Source organism: Triturus cristatus, chromosome 9, assembly GCF_964204655.1.
Source record: "Triturus cristatus chromosome 9, aTriCri1.1, whole genome shotgun sequence".
Classification (NCBI taxonomy): domain Eukaryota; kingdom Metazoa; phylum Chordata; class Amphibia; order Caudata; family Salamandridae; genus Triturus; species Triturus cristatus.
Window position 1 is genome coordinate 227,876,924 of NC_140592.1, and position 19,404 is coordinate 227,896,327.

The window sequence follows — 19,404 nt, forward strand, 5'->3', positions numbered from 1 at the left end:
AGAGAGGTGTGACAAACATGTTACTCTTTACAGATATCTGGCTTCGTCCAAGTCATTGCTGAGGTGTAAGGACTTGTCAATCCTCCAGTAAACTAATATATTTTTAAAGTGATCCAAATATGGACCAGCTTGTCAAAATTCTGTGGAACTCCACGGTCCCTGCAAACGGAGATGAACTATAGAATCTCTTGAAAGATGAGTTAGATCCCAGAACCCTTCCAAAGGTGGCTCTTGCAAAAGGATTCTTTTTCAGATATGATAAGAAAATACATAAAGTCTAGAGCATTAGTTCTTAACTTGTGATCTTTGGACCCTACGGGGTCCGCAAAGCTTACTCAGGTGGTCAATGAAGGTTTAGTAAATTAAATAATTTTAGCAGATTAATAGAGTATACATAGAGAACTAAATGTAAAAATGAACATTTTAGTTAGTAAATGTAAAGAAATTAGAAATCGGTGGCTAAACATTAAGTTGATATCCTGAGCTTGATTTGTGGGAGCAGCACAAGTACAGAACACAGAATCTAGGATGCAAGATTAGTAGCCTGGAAGCACTGGCGTGCTCGCACACAAAGAAGAGAGCATTCATGAACAGCAAAAAAGACAGTGATATGCCAAGTCTATGACTTTGGCTTTTAGAAATGAAATCCAGTATTGAAATGTTCCAAGCTTCCCATTAAAATGTAAACTCATGACTTTTGCACATTTTTTGTGACGCAAATAAAGGATTTCATTATTTGTTGAATGGTTTGGCGTATACTAGCTTCTGTATTGTGTTGAGGTTCAACTCATAGCGATTGCTTATGCGGGAGTCCCCGGCTTTCATTGGGCGTCCATACAAGTCAACAGGGTAAGAACCACTTAGATATTCAGACAGCGGCAGTTTCTTCGTGAGGGCGGGGGAGCGTCGCCCCCACCTGCTGCAGCGGCACTAAACTTGAAAAGAACAGCACGCAGCAGCTGCCAGCCTGTCTCCAACTGGGAGAAATGGGGGCGAGTCCTCCTCTGTTGCCCATTGGCAGCAGAGGAGGACTGAGGCAGAGCTGACTGGACGCTCCAAAATGCGCATGTCACAATGGCCGGCTGTTCTGTGCCAGCCAAAGCGTCATGCACACTTTGAAACTCTCCACCCAGTTGTCTTGGGCATCTGGGTGGAGACCACGCACAGGCTCAAAGAGCCTGAAGTAGCGTCCAGCCAGGACGCTCCATCTAATCCTGGTGCTGCTCTCATGTTGGTTAGAGTAGCGCCAGGATTGATTAGTGAAATTTCCTGGACGCTGGAGCCCGCGGACCCAACTGACGAGGAACCGGGAAGGACGTCGGACATGCAGCAGGCAATGTAAGTGGCTTTATTTTTTATCATTTGCCACTTGCCTTGCCTGCATGCATGCACGCACCTAGCCATCACTTAGTTGCCCGCCTCACCGATGTTTTAACTTGCCAGCCGCCGTTGTATACAGATCCAAAGAGAGCAATCGCCAATTGAGATTTACGGTGACTCTTTAACAATGTACATCACAGTAGAGGGCAAGAGCAATGAAAATGCGTTCAGTCGCTAATTTACGGTGTGTTAGAAAATATGTTTACATAAACACTGAACGGAATTTCCAAAATGGTTCAGCAGTGTAATCCTCTTTCGAAAGTTGTTAAGTGGACACCTCTGAAACACAAAAGCATAACTTTTCTTGTGTTTGTGTGAACACTATCTGGAGTTACTGCAAGGGCCCTAATCAAACGCTGAACGTGGGGTGGGGCAGCAGGATACATGGTGGAAATCATGTGACACAAATGGGCACTTTTCATATATAATACTTGTATAACAATACTCCCGGCCGCACCCCTCTTCATCTCAGCCGTCACTAGAAAAGGAGCATACACAATAGCCCAAACTTCATGTGTCCCGCCTTCCCAGGATAACACCGAGGCTAGAACTTTTCACTTCCGGTTCAAGTGCTTCATCTCCAAAAGGTTCGATTGTTCAGCAGAGCTCAGGCTTCACAACGTGGCAACTACCTACGAGTTTTAGAAACCATGACATTCAAAAGGATATAGAGTCACAGGGTGGGACAGGCCTATAGGGCAATCTGGCAGTGCATGAAGAGCTTGTCTGACAGGTCAATGTGTGGGCCACTTTTTCGGCTGTTTGCCGCATCCATTGGAGCCTATTTCAATAGAGGATTTTAGATGATTTTTGATGAAAAACCAACCTTTTGTAGAAATTATAGCAATTTGTCAATTGGGGGATTAGGCAGCCGGATTAGGCAGCCTGATTATGCAGAGAAACATTTTTACTTACAAGGCACTGGTGATGCATGACAATTCTTTTTGTTAGCACAAGTTCTTAACCTCCTTCACCCAGGATATTGTGCTGCCAACTTTAAGTGAATGGTCAGTGGCAGATCTTGCTCAGCTTCAGTGTTTGAATGGCCAAAGGGCTCTATTCTTTTATTTTTAAGGAACTGTTAGAAATTGGGTTTCAGTTTGGAAGAGATATGCACTGTACAAGCAGGAACCAAAATCCTAGTCAGGGTAAGTCAAAACATACCCTAAATTATCCTGTTCTCACCCTCTGGTAGCTATTCACAGATAATACAGGCTTAACTAAAGAGGCAAAGTGTAAAGCATTTGTGAAAAACTTCAAACAGTAACACAGTGAAAACACCACAAAAAGATTCCACACCAGGGTAGTTGGAAAATAATATTTTTTATAAATATAACAAGACTAAAACGACAAAAATCCAACAAGCAGAAGTCGAGATATACATTTTTAAAGATAAAATAGAGCTAAATGCAATAAGTGCTTAAGTGGGATATCTGGTAGCTTTGTACTGAGACAAAGCCAAAGGTTCAGGCTGACCGCACGGGCAGGGTACAGGGACCCACTTGGGCCCGTTGAACCAAAGTACCTTGATACGGAATGCAGCGGCGAAGATGCATGGTACAGCCAAAGAAATGCGTTGATGTCGAGCCACTCAGTGGACGAGATGCGTCAAATTTTTCCATGCAAAAGCAGCGATGTGTCGGTTCAGAGAGAGACGCACTGGTACCGAATGTGATGCCCGGCTGCTGCTTCTGCAGTAGGTGATGCTTCAATTCCAAAGACGATGCGCTGATCCTGAAGGCAATGCACCGAAGTCTGCTCTACGTAATGACGAGGATGCAGTGGTTCCAACTCACACAAAGGTGAAGATGCGCCGGTTCCGATGAGGATGCATGGGTTCTGGTTGAAGAAGCACCTTATACTCACTTCCAAGTGCCCAGGACTGGGTTAGCACCACTTGGCAGGGCAAGACTTGTTCGCAAGCAAAGTCCAGGCGCTGTAGCAGGATTATTTGAAGTCTTTGATGTCTCTGAGATTTAGAACAGGAGGCAAACCCTTGGAGTCACTCTGGGTTCAAGTGATGCAGGTCCAGTTCTTCTTACCCAGGCAGGAGAACAGCAAGCAGCAGAGCAGCTCAGCAAGGTAGGAGTCAAACAAAGCAGCAGAGTGGCAGTCCTTTCAGCAGCACAGCAGTTCTTCCTGGCAGAGTCTTCACAGGTCCAAAACTGTACTAAAGTCTGAGGTACAGTACTTATATCCAGTCGTGCCTTAGAAGTAGGGAAGAGTTCAAATAAGACATTGAAGTGAACAGAGGTCCTCCCTTCCTGCCCTCAGACTCACTACGGGGGGGGGGGGGGGGGTGCATGCCGCCCATTGTGTGTGGACAGGCAAAGACAATTCATGTGTAAGTGTGAGGCTGTGTCCAGCTGTTCCCTCCCATCCTCCCAGCAAGACCCATCAAGGCACACCTAAATTCCCTTTGTGTGTGGCTGTCTATAGGGAATACACAAACCACAGCTATCACTGAACCCAGACTGAAAAGAGATAGGCTGCAGGCACCAAATGACTAAAGTAAGTAAATGCCAACTTTCTATAAGTGACATTTGCAAACTGTAATTTAAACTCCACCATAAATTGTGATTTTAAATTGTGTGTCCAGTGACATAAAACTTGAAAATTCTATCTCTTCACAACTGGGAATTACACTTAAAAGATGCTGCAAGGTAATCCCAATGTTAACCTATGGGAGAGATAGGCCTTGCAATAGTGAAAAATGAATTTGGGAGTGTTTCACTACCCGGACGTGTAAAACTTAAAAGTACATGTTCTCCCGTTTACATATATTGCCCCTATCCTGTGGGTTAGGCAAGGCCTACCATGGGGGTGACTTATATGTATTAAAAGGGACGGTGTAGGCCTGGCAAGAGGTTTATCTGGTCAGGTCGAAGTGGCAGTGTAAATGCACATACAGGCTCTGCAATGGCAGGCCTAAGCCATGGTTTGAGGGCTGCTAAAGTGGGTGGTACCATGAGTGCTGCAAACCCATCAGTAACATTTACTTTACAGGCTCTGGGCACATGTAGTGCACATTACTACGGAATTATAAGTAAATTAAATATGCAGTTGGGTATGAGCTAATGTTACCATGTTTAGGGGAAAGAGCACAAGCACTTTAGCGCTGGTTAGCAGGGGCACAGAATCCTAAAGCCAGCAGTAACAAGGTCAGAATAAGAGGGGAAGGAAGGCAAAAAGTTTGCTGTGAACCTGCAAGGGGCCATTTTCCAATATAACCCCTCTCCAGCCTAATTTCAGGGTAGACTAATCAATACCTTTAGGGACTTCCCTGCTTAGGGAGCTAGAACATGGACAATAGACCACTACTGCAGGGGCAATTGCCAGTTCTATGCCTCTCTGAGCCCAGTTAGATCCCTCGGTCTATAGACTTTGGGGCCACCAAGCTGACCCATGGGGAACCCTTCTCCTTCCCTGTAGACCCCTTGTGTGCAGCAACTAACTTTAACTTGCTCACAAATACATCCCAGTAGGCAGACAGTACCACCATGACCGACAAAGTGATGTGGCCCATTCCACCCCTTGAACCAGACTTCTGTCTCCAACCCAAGGAGAATTCTGTCCATAAGGACAACAACCAACAGAGGCCCATGACAGCTATCAGGGTCAACAGCTAGGTCCCAGGACATCCATTGCCAGGTGGAGGCCCTATGTGGGGCAGGTGAGTAAGCATCTCTTCCAGCCTAAGGGCTTGCAAGGGCTTCCCTATGGCCACCAAAGGGTTTTCTGACCTCTGAGGTTTCTTAGTCTGGGCGCAGTGGCGCTAGGTGTTGTGCACCCTTTCTTCACATTCCCTCCCACCAGTGCTGGGCTGATATTCTGAAACTGGTCCTTTAACTCAGGGTCTGTACCCTTAGGCTGAACATGTGCCTGGCAAGCAAGGACTTCAAGGGCGGTACAACCACCCTCATCGAGGGTGACACACCCTGTCTTTATCATGCAAGAGTTTGCCTGGTGAAGGTCCCTGGCCCTCTGTCCCTGTGACATTGTATGGAGCCCTACTTTGTCAGAAGTTTCCTCCCAGAATCAGTCTTGGGGTGCTCTGTTCTCAGAGCCGGCAACCCCTGACCCACTGCTCCTCCCACTGTGGACTTTTTCTACCTCCTTCCGCCTCATCTGGGCCTCAGAACCCTCCGCTGTGGAGTGGAACCCTCAGAAAATAGAACTGGTAGGGCGCCTGTGGCGGCTGCCCTACCCTGCTCTCCTGACACTGTAAAGCTCCCACCAGTGGATGGTCTCTTGGTACAGACACCAGGTCCCCTTGCTTGTGCCCCCTTTGGGAACAATCCAAGCTCTGGGGCTGCAAATAGGGCACCCTTGGCCTCCGCTCACCAAAACCTCCCTTCCTAAGCTTAGAAGGAAGTGGGAGCCCTCCCCCCAACTCATTATATTGGGACCTGTCTGGGTCACTGCATACCTCCCCCTCATTCTGATGAGGGGAACCTGAGCCAACCCTCTTAGGATCACTTCAAAATGCCTTGTCAGACATTCTGGTACTCACCCACAGTCTGCCTTCTTTGCAAGCTCTCTGGTGTTAGTGAGTCACCAATCAACCAGGTGTTGGCATAGCTCTTAAAAACAATGACTGAAAATGTGCTTTCTGGTGACCAAATTTGTACAGCCCCCTCATAAGTGTTTATCCTATAACCCTTCACCCAAGCATCCACTGTAGTTTTGCTGCCATCATTTTTGCGAAACTTTAACAGCAGTTAGGCCTTCAAGTTCAGCTCTTTAAGACTCCGTTCATGAGCCAACAAGATCTTTCTTTCTTCCTGGGTTGTCTCTACCTCAGATCTCCTCTCCTCTGCCAGGGCTTTGGCAGCCTCAGCTCTTCTTCTCTCCTCTGCTGTCAGTTGGGCCAGCTGAAGCTTCAGGCCCCTCTCAGCTTGTCTGACCTTCAATTCCTCAGGGGACCAGGTTTGGGAGGAGACACTGCTTCCTGTGTATAATCCAGTGGGGCACTGACTCTCTGTGGGCTACACTCTCTCCTCTGGAGCCACTGCTCAGTCGTTTTCCTCCGCCACGTCCTTCTCATTATCCTTCTGAGGGTCATCACCCACTTAGTCCTCTGCTGCAGCCTTCAGCCAACGTGCTTCCTCAAAAGCATACAGGGCATCCTGGAGGTCCTGCCTGGGGACCCCTTTTTGACAGCGAGCCCTCTATCTTTGCAGAACTTCCTCAGCTTACCCTTGCTGAGGGCTTAATTGGGGATCAAGTCCATATCATTGTAGTCTGCTAGAAAGTTGGAATCCATTTCCAATCTGTTCAGGTATCACAGGTCAAACAACTTAAGATTCCCAAGTTTATGAAGGTGAGGAATCAAATTTGGAAAAATGACCAATGGAGAGAAAGAAGGAGAATTTCAAATTGGTCCTCATAAAGGAATGGTAGTGTACACCAATTAGTGTATGGCACTACACAAACCCAAGTCATATCCCAATGATGCCACCAATGTTAGAATGTGGGTTTCTGGTTGGCAGAGGTATGCACTGTCAAAGCAGAAATCAATCCTAGTCGGGGTAAGTCATAACATACCCTAAATTATCCCATGCTCACCCACTGGTAGCTTGGCACAGAGCAGTAAGGCTTAATTGAACCCTTCCGCTGCGTGCGTCGGCCAACGGCCGTCGCGAGCACTACCTCCGTAGTGCTGCGCACGTCCGTTGGCCGACACGGCCCTGCCCGCACACGGAAACGCCCGCAAAATCCGCCGCGGTTAACGGGTTAAGAGCCAATGTGTAAAGTATTTGTGCAACGCTTCAAACAGTAACAATTATAAATAAAACAAGACCAAAATGACAACATTCCAATAAGTAGAAGTTGAGATGTGAATCCCACTCACGCAAAGGCGAAGATGCGCCGGTTCTGATGAGGATGCAAGGGTTCTGGTTGAAGCAGCACTTTATACCCACTTTCAAGTGCCCAGGACTGGGTTAGCACCACTTGGCATGGCAAGATTTGTAGCAAGCAAAGTCCAGGTGCTGTAGTTTATGAGAGGATTGAAGGAGGTCCTGCCTTCATTCCCTGGCTCAAGACTCACCACAGGGTGGTATGCAGCCCTTTGTGTGTACATTTTTAAAGAATAAAGATAAAATAGGGCTTAGAAGCAATAAGTGCTTAAATGGCTTCGTGTTGGACCTGGGCAAAGTCAAAAGTTCAGGCTGACCGCAAAGAAGACCAGGCCGGATAAAGGGACCCACTTGGGCCCAATGAACCAAAGTACCTTGATCCGGAATGCGTTGTTGTCGACGAAGATGCAATGTGCATCCGAAGTGATGTGTCGGTGTCGAGCCAAGCAGTGAACAAGATCCATCGATTTTCTCCAAGCAACTGCGGCAATGCATTGTTTCCAAATGCAACACGCTGGTTCCGAACGCGATGCGTGACTGCTGCTCCCTCAGTATCCGATGCGTCTATTCCGAAGGCAATTCGCTGGTCCTGAAGGTGATGCCCCAGATTCACTCTACATAACGACGAGGATGCGCAAGTTCTGACTCATGCAAAGGCAAAGATGTGCCGATGCAAAGGCAAAGATGTGCCGATGCGGCTGCGTGGATTCTGGTTGAGGTAACCCTTTATACCCACTTCCAAGGGGCCAAGACTGGGTTGGCACCACTTGGCAGGGTAAAACTGCCAGCAAGCAAAGTCCAGGTGTTGTAGCAGGAGGATTTGAAGATTATGAGAGAATTGAAGGTCTTCCCTTCCTGCCATGGCTCAAGACTCACCACAGGGTGGTATGCAGCCCTTTGTGTGTGGACAGGATACAACCTTTTTATGTGAAAGTGTGAGGCTGTGCCCATTGCCCACGGTGAATGCCCTATTTATCCCAGGAAAACAGCCGATGAACTGGAATACTTCTGCATGTCAGCATTATTCGTCAGCTTGCTCCTAGAGGATGAATAGTATATACTCTAGCAGTAGCCCGTGTGACCACCAGAATATAAATCCAAGTTTGGTTGCATTTTCAAACGTTATGCTATGATGGCAAATAACACTGCAATAATGAATACATTGGGAGGAGCCAAGATGGCGACCGGAGCAGACGCTTGAGCGCCCGGCTCCGTCGGTCCGTTGCCTCGGACTACTATCCTGATGCTCATCCTTGCCGATTCTCGAGGTGCACCGTGTGCGAAGACGCGCTGACCGCGCTGCTGCTTTCCCGGAGTCCCAACCCGCCCGGATGCCCGAGTTCTGGGTGCTTTTGTCCTCGGCACTGAAACCCTGCGCCCTTACGGCCTTTGCCGGCCTCCTGGAAGCTCCGCAGTTACCGGACCAGCTAGCGCTAACCTGAGCCCCGCGGTCCCGATCTCGCCTCGCACCATGGATCGTTGCCGGATGAGCCCGGGGAGAGACGGCCGGACACCTTCTGCACCCTGTGCCTGACGGGCTGGAGCTGTGGGGTGGGCCCCGGTGCGGTGAGTCTCCTGCCCCGCTCTGAGGACCGAGCTGCGGGGGGCTGCTGCCCCCTTTGCCTATTGCCTAGCCAGCGGCGAGGGGGACCGGCGAGAAGATAAGCGACTGTCGGCCTTTCCTGTTGCGGCGTAGACCTGAGGGGAATTGACCCCTTGCCACGACCCCCCCCCCTGGCCATTGCACCGTATAGCGGCAAAACATGGCGTTGAGTGCCTGCTCGCGGCTGGGGGGTGATACTCCGGTCTCGCCCGCTGCCCACTTCGCCCTCCCTCTTCCGGACACCAGCTCCACAGTGCCGTCCCGGATTGCTGCCGATGTTGGGGCCCAGCTTCCGCTGACATGCGGCTCCGTTCTGGCTGTCCTGCGGGACTTTCAACTACAGATGTGCGCTGGCCTGCAGGCGCTGAGTGAGAGGTTTGACCCCATACTGTCGGCTGCGGGCCGTGAGCGCACTGTTTGTCATCCACGGGGCGTGGGTCTCCCGGTGCTCTTGTCCTCTTGCGGGGACGCAGCGGCGGTGTATGATTGTGCTACACTGGTGCCTTCATCTAGCGCTCCCGGCGCCCAGGGTCCACCGCTCTCCACCTCAACTGCGGATACTTTGTCCCCCTGGTCATGGCTGCCTGCTTCATTGTTCCCTGCCTCACCGCGTCCGCGAGGCTATCCTGCTGAGCGATACCTAACGGCTTCGAGGGACCGTCCGCGGTGGCCCACTGCTGCCTTTTTCTGGAACTCCTGTACCTTACTTGCCAGGTTTGGATTTTATGTGGTGCAACGAGGGACCCCAATCGGTGGTCGGCGGCCATTTCGTGATCCTACTTCACCATCCTCTCACAAGCGGCCATCTTGTCTTTGTCTGCTCGGGACACGGGGCCTTCACGCAGGAGCTGGTTTAATCCCAAGCCCGCGATCGGGCCAGGGCTAGACTGACTTCTATCGCTATGGTTTATGGACGGGCTGGCCTGGGACTGGGACTGTATGTATGTTTTGCGCGCACTCGTCGCGACTTGTATCCCTTGCTTAAACTGTGGTGCCATGGTATCTTTGCATGCCGTTTTTTGGCGTAGAGGGCTTCCAGTGTGTGGGGGCCATAACTGGCTGATGGTTCGGGGCGCTCTGGTGTCCAGTGGGCTCCTCCCCACCTTCTTTTCTGCTTTCTTCCCTTCTTTACTCTGTTCCTACTTTCTCTCTTCTCTATATTTCGGGTTCATTGGGCGACAGGCACTATGCTGGGGGGGGGGTAGGCCGTAGCCTCCGCATTGGTGTAGGGTGGGGGGGTAATACTCTGTTCTCAATTAGTTCTATGGGCCTTTCTTCTTTTATGTCTCTGTGCTCTACTTTCTTCGATTCGGGGTCCGGGTGTGGGGTGGATCGAGTGGGGGCGGCTCTGGAGGGGCGCGTACTTGCTCATGTGACTATCCTGATATATCTCTGCACCGCCTCACTGATTGAGATTTTACTCCCATTGTTGTTCTTACTGATGTTGCTGCTCGCCCGTGTGGTGAAGCTATCTTGCGGACTCGAATCTACTTTGCTCTTATCCTTCATTGACTTTTTTTCTCTGATAAAATTATCAAAAACTTAAAATTAACCTTCACCTCTCCTTCCCCGGGTTTCAAAGATATCTCCAGTATGTAACTCATAACCTGTTGTTAATCCTGACCGTTGATGCACGGGGGCTGTAATGTGGGTATCAGTGCTTTACTGTATCGTGGCCGGCCTGACGGTTGTAGGCCCGTATTTGTTCTTTTAAGATGCACGAATAAAGGTTTTTAAAAAAAAAAAAAAAAAAAAAAAAAATAATGAATACATTCAGATACATATATACACTACAATGAAAAATGTAATTGAACATTTACTTACTTGTATTTAAAATCAACTACTTTGACGTGGAATGTAAGCACAGTTTTCAGAACGTTTCTCAGCTAAGAAAAAAAACAAATAATTTTTAGTTGTGCTACTTCTTGACTCAATAAACACTTGCTAAGAAATTGTATATTACCCCTGCAAGTACATCAATTATCTGTGCAGATTATTTACACATAAATGACGCATTGACAAAGCAAATGGCCCAAGCTTCTTTTTAAAGAACACAATCACATTCCCTTAAACACCTGCCATAAGCACATTCCCCAGGCAGGCTACAGTACCTCAAGCCTTCACTAGAGGTCCCTCAAGTCAGACAAGTCCAGTCTGTAGAAGGTTGTTACTAGAGGTGCTTTGGGTTAAAGACACATTCTTGCTGTAGCAGGCTATAGTCCTTAAGCCATTAAAAAAGGTTCCACATCCTTCCACCACTGTCCACTAAAACTTTGAATCCCATGAGAAACACAAACCAAATGCCCTTGAATGTCTCCTTTTTTGAAAGTGGAAAGAAACTTGTGCCCCTGTCATGCACTGCTAATGACCTCACATATTACATCAATCATGATATATTCAATTACAATTCAATTAAATCATGTATGACATTAATGATTACACCTCAAATGGCATCATTGAGGACATCACTGCGGATAGGCCCTGTGGCCAACCCACATGGAGGCAGCCAACCCACCTGGAGGCAGCTAACCCCCTGCAGGCAGCCAGCCTCATGATTAAATAAATCGTCCCCAGGGGTTGGGTCCCTGGGGTATTTTAAGGCTTGGGGAAGGAGGCACGCAGCTCACTCCATGTTGGTGCACATTTCGGCCCGATGGTAGGCTTCCTGGGGCCTATAATTACTCAGGGAGAGGGAGCAGCACACCCTCCTCCCCTTATGAAATGTGGCCTGGGAGTGGACTCCCCTGAGCCTATAATGGCTTGTGTGCGGGGTATCCACTCCACTTAATTAGAGAAATGCAGCCCTGGGACGCCATTTTTTTTTATATAACCCCGCTGGAGTCCTGTGGAATTCCAGAAAAAAACTGCAGGTTTTTTTCCTTCAATTTTTGCCCCAGGAGCTCCCTTTGGGTCTCCCCCACGGGGGCAGAGTATCCCTACCCTGCTCCCTTAAATCTTAATTTGTTTTCAAACTTCACGACAAAATACTAAGCCCCCGTGTCCTGTAATGGCTGCCAGCAACATTTTTCTGATGCTGCTGGTATCCAGTCAGAACACACGCTCCTACAGGGGGCGTGAATTGGCCCAAGGTAAAAAAGCTCTCTAAGCCAATCAGAACGTTCCATTGTTAAACTGGGGCACCAGCGAGAGTCTTGCAAGACTCTCATGGACCCAACCGTCCAGATATACAAATATTTTTTAACCTTGATTTCTTTAAAAAAAAAATATAACATATTTACAACAACTCACAAAAAGCACAACCTGCGGACGAAGATCTAGCTTCCTGCCAAATCTGGTGTAATTCCATTCAGCACTTTTTGCTGCAGCTATGCTTAAAGAAGTCAATGGAAAATGCATGGGGATTCTGCGTTTTGGGCTCCCCCCCCTTTTTTTCTTGGCCCCCGCTTGACACATCATCCAGAAACTTTCCATGCACAAACTAAGCAAAAAGATCACTTTCTTATAGATTCGTCAAACGGTGCCAAAATCATTAGCAAGCAAAAAAATGGATTTCCGATGGAAACTCTGACATAACTAACTAACCAGTGGCGACCGCCACTGAGTAAAATAAATAAATAAATATATATATTTTCAAAAGGCTACAGGGGCGTTATAGCTAGGTTCACATTTTACCCATACAAAACCATAGAAATTCAGCAGTTATACTTATGTTAAGAAACTATAACCTGTGGCCTAAAGTTACTTAACGGCATGAGTTATAGTTTCTTCAGGTAAGTATAACTATAACTGCCAAATTACTATGGTTTTGAAGGGGTAAAACGTAAACCTAGCTATATGTCCCAGTCACCTTTGGTATTTTCAGGGTATTTCTATGGATTTTTTTTAACATAAAGTAACATATAATTCCTGTACATTAGTACAACCACTGCTGTGCACCGCTTTTGTCGTGTACGGAGGGGGTTGGCAGCAGGGCCTGGCCATAGGCCTGGCCCTGTAGCCAATCACCCCACATGCACTCAACCCCACACTGTGCTGTGCACAGGCTTCGGCCATACGTGAACGGGTATAGTGCGTGCTGTTTTTTTCTCATTGTGCCTCGGTTCTGCAGGTACCCGAGCCCCTACGGGTAACCACGGATCCCCGGTTCGGGCCCAAAAATTGTGGGAGCAATTTCCTGCCCATGGGACACCTCCATGTGTCCTATGGGGTCAAGATACCTCTAGCCTGACACCGTATATGTTTTGACACTCTATTTTTCCCTCCCCCCGACCAAGCGACAAAGAAGATGGTGGCTGCAACTTTCTTTTCAGTTTGCGGCCAGCCAATCTGGCTTTGCCCCCCGACCTGCGGATCCCCCTGTGGGAGGATCCACGAAGGATCCACGTCCCTTGATATGTATACATTTCTTTCTTTAATATCTCCCAAGCTACAGCTGAACCGTTTACACCAAATTAAAAAAAGCACACTTTCTACACCAAGATCTACCTTTCTGCAAAATTTGTTGTAAATCTATTCAGCGGTTCGGGCTGTAGTCATATTAAAAAAATACAAAATTCCCATAGACCTTGCATGAGGAAAAAGCGTTTCGGGCCCCCTTTTCATCGACCCCCGCTTCATCACTCCAAAACTTTCCAGACAGCAGCTCAACTAAGTTTTACACTGGTTTTTTAAAATGTCACTAAGATTCGTCAATTTGCACCAAAAAAGTTATTATCACAACAAAATATGCTTAGACAATGGGATAAGTTGGTCCTAACTACAAACTGGCTATCGCAGGAAGGATATATATGTGTCGCCAGTAGATAGTTATAGTTACAACCTAGTTTCCATAGGAAATCTCAAAATTCTATTTTGAATAACTTTGGCGCCGGTTGACGAATCCTCGCAAAATTTTCAAAACGAATGGGGCGCTCCGTTCATCTCCTATCCTGAAAGTCTCGGGGTCATTTGTCAAGCGGGGGCTGAGAAAAAGGGGGTCCCAAAACGCGTTTTCCCCATGCATTTTTCCATAGGACCTTTAGTCGCAGCTACAGCCCGAACGGCTGAACAGAATTACGTCAAATATATGTATAGCTAAAGATTAATGGAAGAAGACATGGGTAAATAAGTGTCTAAATACAGTGATGTAATATCTGACGTCATCAGCAGAGGATTGCGGTCGCGTGAAATATAGTTGCCTGCACTAACTATAACGGGGGAATTTCATTGGTTTTTTACGAGTGAAATGTCCAGCTAACTATAACATGTGTGAAACCTATGGTTTTTTAAGTGAATGTATATATATATGTACATATATATATATATATATATATATATATATATATATATATATATATATATATATATGTTATAGTTAGGACCGTGTTTCCATAGGAAATCTGAAAATTCTATTTTGAATAACTTTGGCGCCGGTTGACGAATCCTTGCGAAATTTTTAAAACTAATGGGGCGCTCCGCTCAGCTCCTACCCTGAAAGTCTCGGGGTCATTCGTCAAGCGGGGGCCGAGAAAAAGGGGGTCCCAAAACGCGTTTTCCCCATGCATTTTTCCATAGGACCTTTAGTCGCAGCTACAGCCCGAACGGCTGAACAGAATTACGTCAAATTTGGCAGAGAGGTAGCCATAAGGTCAAGGAAGTGCCTTTTGCAGGTCTGGTGTAAATCTGTTCAGTATTTCCTGAGAAAATAGCATTTAAAAGCATATCAATATCTATACGCGCGCACCGTGCGCGCACTGTGCGCGCACCCTGCCGTGCGCGAGCGCAATTCTGATTGGTTGTTAGATGTCGGTAAACATTCGAATCGGTCGAAACCAGGAAGTGTTGGCCGCCATTTTGTCTCTCGCAGTCTGAGGGGGTGAAAAACAAAGGTGGAGAACGTGAAAAGGGGGCAGAGTGGCCAGTTCATGACCCCCTAGCCTTGGTCAGGGGGTCACAGAAGGACCCCCAAGGGCGAAAAAAACATTTTTTTTTTTTTTTAAATCGCGAGGTGCGCGCACCGAGTGCAGACAGCGCGCGCACGGTGAAAAACCTGAAAAAAAAATATAATAAATACATAACTTAGCATTTAAAAAAACGTACAAATTCACTGAAAAAACCATAGGTTTCACACACGTTATAGTTACGAATTAGCATTTAAAAAACCTTGCAAATTCACTTAAAAAACCATAGGTTTCACACATGTTATAGTTAGCTGGACATTTCACTCGTAAAAAACCAATGAAATTCCCCCGTTATAGTTAGTGCAGGCAACTATAACTCACGCGACCGCAATCCTCTGCTGATGACGTCAGATATTACATCACTGATGACATATGTGTCTTTATGAAAAATAAATATTTGTAATATATGTATAGCTAAAGATTAATGGAAGAAGACATGGGTAAATAAGTGTCTAAATACAGTGATGTAATATCTGACGTCATCAGCAGAGGATTGCGGTCGCGTGAATTATAGTTGCCTGCACTAACTATAACGGGGGAATTTCATTGGTTTTTTACGAGTGAAATGTCCAGCTAACTATAACATGTGTGAAACCTATGGTTTTTTAAGTGAATGTATATATATATATATGTACATATATATATATATATATATATATATATATATGTTATAGTTAGGACCGTGTTTCCATAGGAAATCTGAAAATTCTATTTTGAATAACTTTGGCGCCGGTTGACGAATCCTTGCGAAATTTTTAAAACTAATGGGGCGCTCCGCTCAGCTCCTACCCTGAAAGTCTCGGGGGGATTCGTCAAGCGGGGGCCGAGAAAAAAGGGGGGTCCCAAAACGCGTTTTCCCCCCATGCATTTTCACATAGGACCTTCAGTCGAAGGTACAGCCCGAATGGCTGAACAGAAATACTTGAAATTTGGCAGAGAGGTAGTCCTCAGGTCAGGGATGTGCCTTTTGCATATATGGAGGCAATATGTTCAGTAGTTCCTGAGAAAATTGCAGTTAAAAGCACATACATATCTATAGCCGCGCACCGTACGCGCACCGTACGCGCACGGTGCGCGAGCGTAATTCTGATTGGTGGATTTATGTCAGTCAACATTCGAATCGGTCGAAATCAGGAAGTGTCGGCCGCCATTTTGTGTGTTGTATGGGTGATAGTGAAAAACAAAGGTGGAGAACGTGAAAAGGGGGCAGGGTAGAGAGTTCCTGACCCCCTAGCCTTTGTCAGGGGGTCCCTGAAGGACCCCGAAGGGTGAAAAAAACATTTTATTTTTTTTCAAAAAATCGCGGGGTGCGCGCACCCCCAGCCGCCATTTTGAGTTTTAGAGGTAGAAGAGAGCTAAAAACACAAGTAGAGAACGTGAAAAGGGGGCAGGGTAGACAGTCCCTGACCCCCTAGGCCTTGGGGACCATGAAAGAACTCTTAGGTCTCAAAAAAAAAAAATTAAAAAAAATATCGCACGGTGCGCGCACGGTGGCAAAAAAACCATAAAAAAATAGATTAAAAAATCAAGTATAAGTGTTTAGATGTTGGTTGGCTCTAAAAAGAGCCGTTGCGTTCATTGAGTGTTTTTTGTACCTACAAGTAAGTACCGATGCAGAGTCTAAAGTTCAAGAGGAAGACTCTGTTGCCATCATCTGTGAAATGAACACCGTCTCCTCTATAAATGCCTTGCATGTTGTAACGCAAGTTGTTGTGGTATATAGAACCCATACCATAGTCTCTGAGGAAAGCAGAAACAGACTTATTGACATGCTTTCTTGCTTTGTCAATCTGCGGACAATAATGGTTGGACCAGTTCCACTTTTGCCTTTGGCATATATTAGAATATACAAAGGCAGTTTGTGGAAAAAGTGACATCAATTGCACAAAGGTGTCCTTAACAAGCATTTCCAGACCTACCCCAGTTAAAGTGCCTAGGTCATTTCCACCACAGTGCACAATTATAAGGTCAGGCTGTGGGAGATGTAGAAAGGATTTCACCAAGGGCATTAATTCGTGCCACTTTAACCCTCTCTGACCAATCCATTTAATGTCTACATTTGGCAAAGCAAGGTCTTTGAAAAAACCTCTTTTTTCTGCATACTTTTCATTCCAGAAGACATAGCTATGACCTACAATCCACACTGTGAACATCTTTCAAGGAGATCTGGATGCACTCAGAAGGTGTCTTTCAGTAGAATGGCAATATGAAAAGAAAGATAGTTGTAAAATGGAGGCTTACATACTTTTTTTTTAAAATAAAAATAACTCATTGGCTGTTTCAGAACATTCAACACTAAAAACTAGGCTGCAAGTTTAAATTTTTGAAAAGCATGTTTTGTATTGGTTTAGAAAAATGTGTACCCACAGAACATTACTTTAGATTTGCTGTTAGGTTTGAAAAGTCAAGCACTCTTGCTCTTTGGATTAGAAACATTGTGTGCTGAACTTCTGACCTCTCTGCTCACACCAGTGTTCCATGACCTGTTGCTATGGTAGGAGGTAGAAGTCATGTGGGGGGTAGGGATCATTTGGAAAGGGTTGGAATGTGCAACCAATAGAAATGTGTGTTTCCATTTGAAAAAATGTGGGAAGCACTGTGATTTGAAGTTAACATGTATATGTGTGAAAAAAAGAGAGGGAAACATTGCCATTTACTGGTTCTGCTGAGAGAGGTACAGTTCTGAGATTCTGGCTCTGATAATCTGCTGTGTGAGTGCCACATTTCTTTCTCAACTAACTACTTTTAAAGGTGAGTTATGAATTTGAGAGGGGATGTATGTGGTGCATTTTGATAAAAAAAATGTAAATGAGATTCTTGTTTTAAAGTTGTGTTTTACATTTTATGTTTTGGAAGATATTTAACTGCCATGAACTTGTCAGATAATATGGAGTATGTCTTCAAAATAAGTAAAGGTGTACTGGTATCAACCAGGAATATTGTTTTCTGCCTAGAATCACACCATGAGTCAGTGTGCACAGAGGAATTTGTTGTCAGAGATTTAATTTGTCGTGGTCTGGTTCTGTAAGACTTGCATTCGTAGGAAAGGGGCAGCTTGTTTTCTTGAACTGTGATGGTTTGCACTGTGTGGTATTTCAGATAGCAGTGTGTAACACTAACACATTTAGAAGGCGAGTTATGAATTTGAGAGGGGATGTATGTGGTGCATTTTGATTTAAAAAAATGTAAATGTGATTCTTGTTTTAAAGTTGTGTTTTACATTTTATGTTTTGGAAGATATTTAACTGCCATGAACTTGTCAGATAATATGGAGTATGTCTTCAAAATAAGTAAAGGTGTACTGGTATCACCCAGGAATTCTGTTTTCTGCCTAGAATCACACCATGAGTCTGTGTGCACACAGGAATTTGTTGTCAGAGATTTAATTTGTGGTGGTCTGGTTCTGTAAGAATTGCATTCGTAGGAAAGGGGCAGCTTGTTTTCTTGAACTGTGATGGTTTGCATTCAGCAGAAATCACTATCTCACAAATGAGAGGCAAATCCTAACACATTTGAAAACAACAGGGTAGATTTTCCTTCCACACCTGCCATGGGTGAGGTAGATTCTACATGTTTCAAACTGCAATTCACCCTTACCCAACATGTACTCTTACATACATCTGTGCAGTCTTCATGCAGTTCTGCAAGCGTCAATGCAGATCTCTCTTGCACCTGACAATACACAGTCTCCAAAAGCATGCTCTGAGCACACAGGCAGTTGCTTCTCCTGCACTCCCATGCTATGTATTCAGCACTGTGTGGTATTTCAGATAGCAGTGTGTAACGCTAACACATTCAACGACACCAAGGCTCATTTCCTTTGCTCTAGTCTAATGACTCACCCAGGTTCCACATGCTCATGCTCTCAAGTAGCTGTTAGGACATGTGCTCTTTTCTGCCTCTCTAAACCATAAGGAAAATGTGTCAGACTCTTACAGTAATTATCACTTGCAAAACCACAGCTGAAAATGTGCTTTGAAATTGCCAATGAAAAATCGTTTTCTGCCTAGAATCACACCATGTGTCTGAATGCACACAGGAATTTGTTGTCAGAGATTTAATTTGTGTTGCTCTTGTACTGTAAGACATGCATCCGTAGGAAAAGGGCAGCTTGTTTTCTTGAACTGTGATGGTTTGCATTCAGCAGAAATCACTATCTCACAAATGAGAGGCAAATGCTAACACATTTGAAAACAACAGGGTAGATTTTCCTTCCACACCTGCCATGGGTTAGGTAGATCCTACATGTTCCAAACTGCAATTAACCCTTACCCCACATGTACTCTTACATACATCTGTGCAGTCTTCATGCAGTTCTGCAAGTGTCCATGCAGATCTCTCTTGCACCTGACAATACACAGTGACCAGAAGCACGCTCTTAGTACACAGGCAGTTGCTTCTCCTGCACTCCCATGATAATTATTCAGCACTGTGTGGTATTTCAGATAGTAGTGTGTAAAGCTAATACATTCCACGTCACCAAGGCTCATTTCTTTTGCTCTAGTCTAATCACTCACCCAGGTTCCACATGCTCATGCTCTCAAGTAGCTGTTAGGACACGTGCTCTTTTCTGCCTCTCTAAACTATAAGGAAAATGTGTCAGACTCTTACAGTAATTATCACTTGCAAAACCACAGCTGAAAATGTGCTTTGAAATTGC

General features: G+C 45.8%; 1 protein-coding gene across 4 annotated transcripts in view; it reads right to left on the reverse strand.

The window, feature by feature from the left end:
* Positions 1 to 19,404, reverse strand: part of EOGT (EGF domain specific O-linked N-acetylglucosamine transferase) — a 265,331-nt gene that overhangs the window by 35,369 nt on the left and 210,558 nt on the right. For all 4 annotated transcript variants that reach the window (XM_085624778.1, XM_085624779.1, XM_085624777.1 and 1 more), the window contains one exon: positions 10,669 to 10,730. In XM_085624778.1, coding sequence (XP_085480904.1) covers positions 10,669 to 10,730 — 62 coding nt within the window. The remainder of the gene's footprint in view (positions 1 to 10,668; positions 10,731 to 19,404) is intronic.